At 33.0% G+C, this 12,672-nt stretch overlaps 1 protein-coding gene across 1 annotated transcript in view; it reads left to right on the top strand.

Moving 5' to 3' along the window:
- Nucleotides 1-12,672, top strand: part of LOC147079873 (uncharacterized) — a 38,494-nt gene that overhangs the window by 11,794 nt on the left and 14,028 nt on the right. The window contains exons 6-7 of the mRNA XM_085945728.1: nt 9,582-9,779; nt 12,291-12,540. Coding sequence (XP_085801854.1) covers nt 9,582-9,779; nt 12,291-12,540 — 448 coding nt within the window. The remainder of the gene's footprint in view (nt 1-9,581; nt 9,780-12,290; nt 12,541-12,672) is intronic.

The following is a 12,672-nucleotide window of genomic DNA, read 5'->3' as shown; positions in this document are numbered from 1 at the left end:
TGTAGACCAGTGTTGCCGTCTTTTTCTATGCTGATTATAGTAAAAAGGAGTAAAAGTTATAGTATTTCTGAAAAATATATAGTACAGGAACATTATAGTATTTTGGTATATTTTAATTTAGGAAAGTTGCGTTATAATTTTATTACCTTAGGACCTATGAACGCAAAACCAAGGATTGCAATCAGGATCCCGGGAATAAAAATATTGGATTCCCCGAATATCTAGATTGGCATTTATATATATATATATATTTTTACTGTGGTTGATTTCTTTTTATAATGTAAAGGAGTACTTCTAGCTTTATACTTCCGGGGCATATAGTGCCCCGTGGGATATTGAATGAAGAAATTGAATGGCTACCTGAAAAAAGATTCCTTATGTAAGTCAGTGGAGCACTCAAGATTTAATATTGGGGGGAGCCCAAGGAGGTGAATGTAAATTAGTCCCATAGGCTCTTTTTCTTCTTCATATATTTTTTTTACATATTTTCACAATACACGGCGGCATATTTGTACAGTTTATCCTAGTTTTTTTTATTAAATTGGAGGCATAGTGGCGGTAACCGTTGAGCGTGTCATCAGCGACTGGCGGATTGGAAGTGATTAATAGCGACCAGTGGCGAAGGGTGGGGGTAGGCTGTTAATATCTGCAATAAATAGTGCACATTAAACTTTGTCAGTAATACGTATTTGTTTTCATTGAAATATAACTACAATTTACAGATTGTGTTAGTTAGTTTTTAAAATTCAATGAAACCCTGCGAAAACCAAGCCATAATAGATAACAGTCAGAAAGTACTCATTTTTCTATAAAATAACTAAAATTATGCAATTAAATCATACATAACTTTGTATAATTTATAGAGAGAATAATATTTTTTTATCCATTCTAGTCTGATTTACGCAGGGTTTAATGAATTAAAAAAATGAATATTTTTAATCCAACGAAAACAAATAACTATGAGTAAAAAAGTGTGCACAATTTTGTCGTATAGCCCAAAATATACCAAAACTGTTATGGTTTGATTAGGCAGGGTTTAATTGATTTTTAAAAACTAACCAACATAATCTGCAAATTGTAATCTTAGTTTAATGAAAACAAATAAGTATGGCTGACAAAGTTTCATGTGCACTAGTTATGGCGTATCTTGATAGCCTACCTCCACCCTTCGCTACTGATAGCGACCATGCTGGACATGTGTGCCTAGTATGCTAAAACATTACTCAAATTATATCGGTTGTGCTACCCGCTTGGTCTAAGAGCTACAATATTTATGCCGAATTCCACTGAAAAAAAATGTTCTAAAAAAATTGACATCACCACCGACTGTAGTGGGTGTAGTCATTCTTTTCGCCGAATGTTTATCGTCGATTTTTGGTTTTTTAATGTTGAGGTTCCAAAATATTAATTGAAAATAGACAAAAAAAGTATTATTGCATTTAACTTATACACAAACCTACTCAACACAACAAAGCCTAATTTCTCGTTTATCGGTATTTTGTCTATTGCACTCGGTGTACCTACACCGTAGGCCCCACATCCTGAAACGGGCACTCAGGTTAGGATATTTGGCGGGCCACCTACCTACCGGTAAGATTAAAGGCAGTGTGAAACACTACATTAACGTTTTTCAAATTGTGTTTTAGTTCAAATTAAGGGTACATACTGTAGATTATTAGCGATTTTTAATACATCTACTTTCATAACGGAGCCGTCATAGTTTCTTAGTGGAAATATATTGCACAATTATATAATTTAAAATGTTCATGGCCATGAAGTATAATAGCGCCGCAGTCGAATTTTTTTACTATTAAAGCTAATTTATGATGTGTGTTTATCTCACTTATCTGGTCAAACCGACACGCCGGCCCCCCCACAGCCCGGGCCCCCAGGCTAGAGCCCTGTCAGCCCTCCCCAGCCATGACCTACACCACTCCGGAATTCGGATGGACACCGAGAATTTGTTGACAGTTCCATTAGGGATTGGGTTTCTAAAAAAACCCGACATTAGTGTTTCGAATTTTTTGTGTTAGAAATAAAAATCTAAGAATTTTTTCTAAAAAGGGTGCTGGAGAATTACAAATCATTTTTTGCCGTGTTTTTATTTGTGTAGCCCAGGGTATAGTTTATTGCCTTTCAATTTCAATGTTTAAAATCATTCTGATAATTTTTATGTTTGGTGGTGCCGTGGCCCCTTGGGTGCGCCACTGATGTAAGCACCTACTATAATCATGACTTACCAGGTGTTTTGGTTTACATTAATAGTTATATATTGTGTTTAGCAAAAGTTTGGCTTGTTTATTACATCTAATGATACAATATACCAATGAATACATAACAGTTTGTGTTTTTATTGTCAACAAAAAAAAACCTCTTTCATAGGAATTTATTGAGGACTCGCCATCTTGAATTGAAAACGTCACACAGGTCATATGCTACGATTTCAAGAAAAACACATAATAAACCACAATTTTATTGTAGATTATATAAAGAATTTATTTAAGGTAGCCATTCAATATAACCATTCAAAACCCCATTGGCTATTATTTAATAATTATAATATACTACTAGGGTTTGCAATACCGGTACTTCAAAACCGGTATTCAAGTATTTTTCCAAAATACCGGTTTTAAAAATCAGACAATACCGATATATTATTCGGTATTCAAAATGGAAACAAAATGTATTAATTAATATAAAAGGTTTAATATGACTGTATATTTTTTGTCGGGTTAAATGATGTCTGGTTTTCTTCCATTGCCCTTCAACATCCTTGGTGACCAGCATGTACACATTTACTCCCCGATTTATCAAAAGTGTATGCGAATTCTACGAAATGTTATTGCCGACAAATGCAGTTAAACATTATAACATCCAGGATAAACCATCAAATTTACACTAGTATCAACCGTTGGGTTGAATAAATTCACGGAAAAATTGATGTATCTATTCACCAGATGATTAAATATTTGCAATTTTCAAATATTTTTGAGACAGTCTATCGTAATATCCTGCTTTTCCCACTTACAATGACCATATTATTTGTTTGTATTATGGGACAGGTATTTTTCTAACTCCTTGTATATTATTAATTTATTACTATATTATATTCTTAATACATACAATAATTTCAACATGAGGTGTCATATTATTATCAGTATCATTTATTAGCTAATATCGAATGTGTAATCTAATCAAATACCCAATGTTAATGGGGTATAAGAATGTTTTTGATTGCTTATCTTAATCTTTCCATTGTTATTTACATTGTAATGTGAATGCCTCATTATTTTTGTATGAAGTAAGTATGTTGAGTTACACTTCTCTTATCAATCTAAATATCTAACAATGCATAATATGATTATTTATAATCTTAATACCCTTTCAACTTCAATATTGTCGCGACCATGACCGTAAATACGTGCATCTAGTAACGGTTAAAAAATCAATGTCCAACACAATATAATCTATTATAAGTATAATATTATATTACATTCTAATAAAGTCAGTTTAATTAATATAAATTCGTGTTTAATGAAGTTCATCTCGCCGTTCCATAACATTACCTATTAATAATTATAAATATTTACAGTAAATAACGTGATCAAGAAAAAAATTAAATAACAATAACAATGGAAAACTACAAAAATGTCAATGAAAATAACGATAGTGAACATTTCAATAGAAGTGAAGACGAAGATTTGGATACATTTGATAATATTGAACGTGTATTTATTCAAGGAAGACATTCAATAGATTCAGATCAGCGGTTAAATCACGTCAATCTACATGTTATTATGCCTGATGTACAGAAAAAATCCCATGGTGGCCGCGCGGTTTAAGCGTTGGACTATGACGCCGTGGGTCCCAGGTTCAAATCCTGGGTCTGGCAAGTACATATATTGTTTTTCAATTTGTGCGTGAGTCAGGGTATGGACCTAATAGGTTGAGCAAGTGGCTGACATCCATTTCTCGTAAAAAAACAAAATCTGTTAATATAAACCTCTTCTCTGTGGAGGCCCATATGATCCTATTAGGATAGAACATGGTCGGATAGAAAACAATATAAGGATTGCGTTGTTTGAGGTTCTAATAGGAAAGGAAATCAAAGAAAACGAACAATATATTATTGTAAAACTTGCGGCTTGTAACAAACCAGCACTTCATGTGGGCGGATGGATGCTTTGAAAAATATCATACTTTGTAAAAATATTCCGATTAGTGCAAGTTACTAACACACCCTCAATAGCACGACACAAATCTGGCTAGCTCACTTGTTAGTGTACGTACCATAGGGTGGTTATTAAATGTTTATAGTTTTTTTTTGGAAATGTATACAATGTGAATTAAAGTCTTAAAGAAAATATTAAAATCTGTTTATTTATTTATTTTGTTATAACACGGTTTTTATCATTTAAAACATTTCAGGGTTTATACATCTAATTTTTAACTTTATATAAAAAGGATTATTTATTTAGGAACTTATTTGTTAATATTCAATTGATAATTTTTACTTATTTAGTTATTAACTGGCACGCCATAAAGGAGCGTGGGTTTTATACTATATTCCTAGAGGAGCCGAATCGAACTCAACTATCCTATCAGAAGAGCGAAATCGAACTGATCTTAGACTAATATACTTTTGAATTGACGCACTCGATCTCGGGAGAGGCCTTATTTTTTTAAAGCCTGTCCCCCTTCAGAGGCACCACCTAATTAGCAGTGCGATCGCGCGTATTATTCCTTAACATTTAATTTGTTATAAACTCTTATTCTAATCTATAAACAATTAGGTAAAATTATTTAAAGCATAATTACGGAAGAAAGCTATGTAGAAAGTTAAGTATTTAAGAAGTTATTTCAATTTCCAAATTATAAAAACATATCTCCCGCCGAAAATTGTCTCTTTGTTTAGAATCGGTGTGAGCGGTGCACACACACTATCAAAATAGTCCCGATTCACGCATATCGAGTGATTGACAGAATACGCAGTGCAGTGCGTGTATTATTTTAAATTTACAGATTTTATTTAAACACGTTATTTATTTTAAATTATAAAATGCAGCTACTGAATTTAATTATACAAAACAAAACTACTGAGTTTAATAGTAACCCTCTTCGGTAATTTTGCTATACATATTATTATATTTTAATCCTCGCTTACATTTATTTATCTCAATTCTCATTTACTCCGGCATTCATCTCCTTTATAGTATAACAATTTTACATCTTCCTCACATACCAGTATACATATTTATTATTAAGATATTTCTTTATTTAAAACTTACGTGCTATGTACATACCATATTATTTGAAAACATAATTAAACAATTTAAATATTTACTTAATCTATTGACTCCATTCGTCACCTCGCATACTTGTTTCAATTTACCAAATTCTTCCCACCTAGTGTACACCAGTGCATACACAGGGCGAGGACTTAAACTGAAATAGAAAGATAGATTGACGATTTTCCAAGGGATTTTAATTACGAGTTTTATAAAGCCGCCGGGGTAAAGATTAGGTGACAATGTTTGGGCCATCAAATATATATTATATTATCATAGATATTTAAACGGTATTTTATGTTGGTGTTATTACATTGGTTTAATTTAAAGTTTAAATCGTAAACTATTTTTATTGTTATAAGAACATTTAAAATAAATATCATTAATTAAGTAAGTACATTGTAAATAATGTTATATGTTAAACACCGTGTACAGTGATCAAAACTAGTGCAATAGCTGGGTTATACTTTCTACCCAAAGTTACGCCCCTTTTACGTAAGTAAACCAATTAATACCAGACGTCATTTTGAATATTACAGCCAATTAATAGTTTGCATGCGAAAAAAATTGCAATGAGTCACAGGATAAATAAAAAGACACTGCTCCAAGAATTTAAGTACCATTTCGGTTATATTACCTGTGTTCTGAACTATGAACATAATATATTGGTAATTAATAGATGACTATACAACATATTTAAAGCATACGTATTACTTTTAGTACCTAAATTGAAGTCCAATAAAGCATTTTTTTTTTGCGAATCGTACCAAAAACCCATTGCATCAGTAATGGTCATACGAATTGTCAAACACGGTGTCCAAAATCTAATGAAGTTTTTTTTTTAATATCAAATTTAGAAAAAATGAGTTTTTCTTGTATATTCAGGTACTACAGACAAATTTATTGACATTTTCACTCGCTGGATCAGTAGCAAGTTATTATTTAATATAAACATCACCAGTTTTCTACTTTAAACATCTACAAGAAAGTCCCGAATTTAGATCAGAGTAGCTATACGTTTTGAAAAAAAATGATCAGAGTGGAAGAGGTTTTAACTTATATACGTTAAAATAGTGAAACAGTTATATAGTAAACAATTACCGTATTAAATCGTTTATAAGACATATTAATCCTTATTTTTAAATATCAATAACATAATATACATACTATACATCAGCGATTTCCAAACTGGGAGGCGCAGACTGTGGCAAAAGGAGGCGCGATCATAGAATTATCATGCGATACTTCATTGAAATAAAAAATTCGGAGTGAAACCCTTGTTCAATGTTATTTGAATCGAATTGAAGAATATAATACTTTGACAAGAAAAGTAATGCAAGTAATGTTGCCATTCGTAACATCATATTTTTGCTAAACAGGATTTGGTGAATTATCTGCAGTTTGATAAACTTTGTGCTAATATAATAAACAAGCACATCCATGGCATTAAAAATGATTAAATCATTATATACTTATAGTAAAATCTTGTTATTATATTGAAAATAACGATTTTTTTTGTGTTAATACATTTTTTATCATTTGAACAGTGACGTCCCTAGAAAAATGCCGCTCCTAGGCACCACCAAAATGCCACCTTATTTTTTTATACAGTATTTTTTATTATCCTTTCATGACTCCAATATGTGTCCATGTCATTTTTGCGATACATTAATTTGCTTTGTCTTGAGGAATTAACGGTGATTTGTGTCGCTTTTCTTCTTCACAAAACTTGGCAACATTTGTAATTTTAACCTAAGGCATATAAAGTCCACTAAAGCAGGCTTGCGGGGCGCTCGCGCATTTTCTATGTGAATCATCGAAAATACAACGTAATCAAATACGCCAGCGCATACTGGATTTGACGACGCATTGGGCCCGCCTGCCCCATGAGTCACCGTTTTTTGGCTTCTCAGCGATACGAATTAACGAAAATACAACGTAGTCCATTCATTGAACACGGCAAGCAAAATCACGCTCCTCGAAGCGTCGTCGATACACGGGCGAGAAGCGATTATTTAAGAACAGTGAACTCTTTGTTTAGTTATTGCGTATCCGATATTAATTACAAGCCCCGAGAAATTTAATAATATTTTTATTGCATTATTATGAGAGACACTGGTAATAATAATTATTTTGTGCTCCTTGAGCCCCTTATTACATAGGTGAAGGGTAATGCGCGGGTGGGAGGGGGCCTACTCAGTAGTGAGCGCACCGAACGCTTTTTTGGTGGGTTTTATGCCTTAGATCGCAAAGGTTTGGGCATTATTACATCTTACATCAATAATTGATATAATGACAGCAAGAACTCTTCGATACAAACTAAAATCGTGGACCAGGAGCGGTAGGTGCTACGCTCTGTAAGGGGTGCGCACTGATTAATAAGTCAGACTATAATTATTCGAAAATCTGTATATGTCGTTTATGGTACCAAGGACGTCGAAAGGCAATGGAAGTAAACTAGACATCGCGAACCATACAAAAAATCACAGCCCTGTTAATTAATACAATTTATGTCCAACCAGTGAGCTGAAATTTTTAATGGAAAGATATTTTCGTTATTACAAGTTTAGGTAGGTACCTATTTATATATATACGAAATGATTCTCCTCGATTTGACGCCCTTCAAGTAAATGCCACCCCTAAGCAACGCTCAATCTACCTACCCCCACGGGACGTCACTGCATTTAAGCAGGTGTGTATTAATTTATGAAATAAGAGGGGAGGCGCGAAGATAAGATTTTTTAAAGGGGGTGTAGTAACATAAAGTTTGGAAACCACATAACAAGTCGAACAATGATGAAACAAAAAGTTTATTAAGTATGAGTAATTCTTATGTACTTTCGTCTGTAATATCACTATCTTCAGATTAAGTTTCCGATTTTTTTGTGTAACAAATCGACACATGGTTATTGATCTCTGCTTTTCTCATAAAATATCGTCTTCTGTGCCATCAAATAATGCAGTATTTTTTGAGAATATACTTTTTTCAAACAGCTGATGCCCATTCTGCAAGTTTTCATGTAGACGGCTTTTTATATTACCAGAATGAGTGAACTAGGGAACACAAAATTAATGCGAACTGGCTTACTGTACCATAACAAATGCGGTATAACAAATATGTGATACACTTAAATGTCATGTTAAAAAAATGCTATTTCCAATAGTTACGTTTACCTCATAATATGTATTAGTTTGTCACATAAATATAATGGGCATTGAATATTTGAGTACAGTCGGTGCGTTTTGTGTTCCTTGGTTTTATGGCGTAAGGTAATAAAGCCAACCCCGCTTCAAAATTGCACCAGATTTCGACTTATAACTCGCTTACACAACTGAGTGTACTGTTGGGCTACTATATTATACCTATTGCCATCTACGTCATGGCGCTGTTTGCGATTTGCGCCAGCAAGCAAAAGCGCGTCGCGTAATACTTAAATCGCAAACAGCGCCATGACGTCGATGGCAATTATAGAAGCCTAACTGTGCACTCAGGAGTGTAAGCGAGTTCTCATTAGTTTTTCCTTGAGGTGAAAGAAATGTGGTTTGTTAACTGAAAGCGTTTGCAGTTGGTTTGTATTACCAACATACATAACAATACATTGCACATACATTACGACTGAAACATTTTAGACAGTGCTTGGAAAACACCAGTGGCGAGGGGTGGAGGTAGGCTGTTAAGATTCGACATAAATAGCGCACACTAAACATTGTCAGTCATACTTATTTGTTTTCATTGAACTAAGAATACAATTTTAAGATGGTGTTGGTACGATTTTAAACTTCAATTAAACCCTGCCTAAACTAAACCATAATAGTTTAGGTATGCTATGGGCGATCCGATCCACACTTTTTCAGTCATACTTATTTGTTTGCGTTGAACTAAGAATACATATTATAGATGGTGATAGTTAGTTTTTTTTAAATTCATTAGGCCCTGCCTACACCAATGTTTTAATACCATAATATTAGATATTTTATAGATGAACGAATATTTTTTTAAACTATTATCCACTACGGCTTTGACTTTGCAGGGTTTGATTGAATTTTAAAAACTAACAATCATTATTTACACTGTGTAGTCATATTTCAATGAAAACAAATATGATTGACTGACAAAGTTTAATGTGCACTATTTATGGCTGATATTAACAGCCTACCTCCATCCTTCGCCACTGTAAAACACCAATTATAAAACGCATGCCAAATTCAGAGACAATGTGTCTTGTAATCGATGCGATAGTGTCCTAAAGTTCCATTTTGAGCATTGTTAATAACATTTATTTTTAATTTCAGGCATCCAATGGCCATACAGTCTCGCATGATTATCACCAACTTGGTCTTCTCATCGGCTGTGTTAACCTCGTCCGAAATAAACATGGCGAACATCCACTGGAATAGTCGATTCTATCCATTCGGGTTGCTGAGGAAAGCTCTCGTCAATGGATTTATAAGAATAAAAAGTATAGTTGTCACAACGGCTGACAGGGAAAAGTAATTAACCAGTATTTTACCACGTTTTTTATTCCAAGATTTGTATTGGACGATTGAAGATTTTTAACTAACTTCCCGACTAACTAGACATTTGAAACTTTTAGAATATATCAGAACACGACGACAATGCATTCTTTTAATACTTTTAGCCATTTTTAAGCGGAATTGAATTCATTTTCAGTTAATTCTGTTTTGTATGGAAAGTTATTATTGTTGGTTGCTAAGGGGTCCTAGCAACTACATTATTAATATATACGTGCGTTACTATGGAAATCAATATGAAATGTCAAAATGACATTTCAATATTCTATATTAATTCAGTATTTCTATCAAGTACAATAAAAAGTTTTCATTAATACATAGAATTGTCAAGTTTATATTATGATTCAACAGAAAATTTAAAAACGTGGTACTTAAAAAGTTCTTTTTATCTTGTAATTATTTCTAAAACAACTGTAATAATATTATTATGAAATTTAAGGAATGGTAACATTCATCCTTTACGGAATTAAACATCACGACGATTCCGTGGATTATTATTGAATGTCACTACGAAAGGTTTATAAACGTCTCACAAATCCTTATAGGTAGGCACTCAGTAGCGGTTTTACTTCAAGTTTACGAGACACTTCTTTCGTCACAACGTTCCATTATCATAAATTTTTCATAGTTTAAGCTTTTATATTGTGTCGAAAATCCTAACAGTGTAACTCTTATAATGTTTCATCGACTATTTTTTATTCAACGAATAATTCACAAGATTTAAGAATGTATAGATCAATTACATGCGTGGTAATGTGTGCGTGCGTGCGTACATGCGTGGTAAAGCCATGACCTATTTTGGGTGAAAGCTGTTTCCTCATGTCAGGCTCACCAGGCTGTGCGGCTGATCAATGCACTCCCTGGAGATGTAGATATTTTTTGCGATCCATTATACATTTTGGTTTTTTAATTCTATTTTATTGTTTAATTTGTATTTTTTTTTTGAATTATTGTTGTTTTTTTTAATTCTATTTCTTTTGTATAAAACTATTTTTTGCTTTGTTTTTTTCTCTGCCTTGTTTTTTCTGTAACTGATTACTAGTAATTTTTATTCTAAATGTCATATTGTGAACGTCCTGAATTAATAATTGGTTATGTACTCAACGTGTCTTTTTTAAATAAATAAATAAATAATTCGTTGAATAAAAAAATAGTTAATCAAAAATCATTAGCAAGTTCAAATGAGTTATAACAAAAGATCTTGGAGTGATCCGTGATGTTGGCTACTAATTAAAGTAGTAGGTACCTACTTTGATTTAAAATACAAAAGCCGATCGCCAATAGTAACTCAATTTGGAAAGCGCTTCAGAGAGTATTAAGAGCCATTAGTAAAAATTTGTGGCAATTAAGTATGGCGCCTATAGTATAGTGGTCTATGTGCATGGGCGCAATACCCGAGAGATGCAGGTTCGATTCCGGCTGGATGTTTTACTTTTTTAAAAAAAGATATTTTTCTATTGGTTATAATTATATTTTCTCAGAAGTGTTTTCAAAATAATGTAGGTATGTTCTTATAATGTTATAATAATATATTAAACACTTAAGAATGAATTAATTTAGCAAAAGAGCTTCCAAACCTCTAAAAATACGAACAGATAATATGTATAATATACGAACGTGAATCTATGAACGATAATTAATTGTATTTCCTTATATTATATATTAAAATATTTGTAATGGATTCTCTGTAACGCACGAGAGAAAACATATGAAAATAATATGTAAGAGAGAGAGTGAGACAGGGAGAAGACATTTTATTCAGTTTATTTTATCGGCTCGTACAAGAATACAAATTTTACTCTAATTATAGTTTGACAGATGCTTACAATGCGATGATAGCATATTGAGGAATTAGTGAAAACGAGCTTTAAGAGAAATTATAAAAGGGTAGGGTGCTGTAACCGGTTACGTGTAAGTTGTACGTATGCAGTTGGCCGTAGGACACTTCTTCGTGAGCTGTTGTCCTTGAAACATGTGTTTGCATAGCATTTAATCAAATGACGAATTGTTCGTTGAACATTTCATCGTGGAGTATCAATATACGTACAATGTACGTATGTTACAAAATGCGACAGTAGTCATATGATGTGTTGAATGCGTTGAATATGCCGAATAAACCATATTGCAAATATGAAAAATAAAAAATAAGTTGAGTTAATTAGTGACTAATTAACTTAATTAGTAAATTTCAAACATAAATAATACCGAAATTTTCATATAAAGTTGTCAAAAAATCAATATTCTTTTGGATTTCTTTAATTAGACTTATTTCCATTTTCGTTTTGCACACATAAGCACATAATAGGTACCCTAGCGTTTCCAGCTGACAAAAAATAGATTATACTATTAGTTGTACAAGTCTATGATTATGATTTGTCAAATTCTGATTATTTGCATAATTCGTTATTTTGTAATTAGGTAGGTGACTTTAACTTAATGATCAATTAAAAAAACTTTTGTTTATTCTAGAGTAAAACTTTGCCCCAGAACCGGTTTGGCAGCAGTGGAAGTATACGAATACGAAGAAGTCATGTTCTACGTAAACACTTGTGCGGAAACTCTCACCTCCACTACAGCGATTCCTGCAAACATCAACCCGAACCGAGGACCAGTAGTATTCGTGCCGGTCAGATATCCAAACGGCACAGAAGCGAAAACCACCATCAATCCAGATTCAGAAAGTGTTCCGCCAATTGACACAGGGACATCAACAGCTGCCGTAACACCTTCTACAACACCTAATGTTACAGTAGGCTGATAAGTGATAACCTATATCAGTAGAAAGCCGTATAATACAGAGCAGTGGCGTGGGGTCTAGGTAGGCTGTTAAGAGCCGACAGAAATATTGCAC

Source organism: Rhyacophila brunnea, unplaced genomic scaffold (genome assembly GCF_057557595.1).
Source record: "Rhyacophila brunnea isolate RB1 unplaced genomic scaffold, BYU_Rbru_1.0 scaffold_1, whole genome shotgun sequence".
Lineage (NCBI taxonomy): Eukaryota > Metazoa > Arthropoda > Insecta > Trichoptera > Rhyacophilidae > Rhyacophila > Rhyacophila brunnea.
This window is presented reverse-complemented; position numbering and strand designations above follow the sequence as displayed.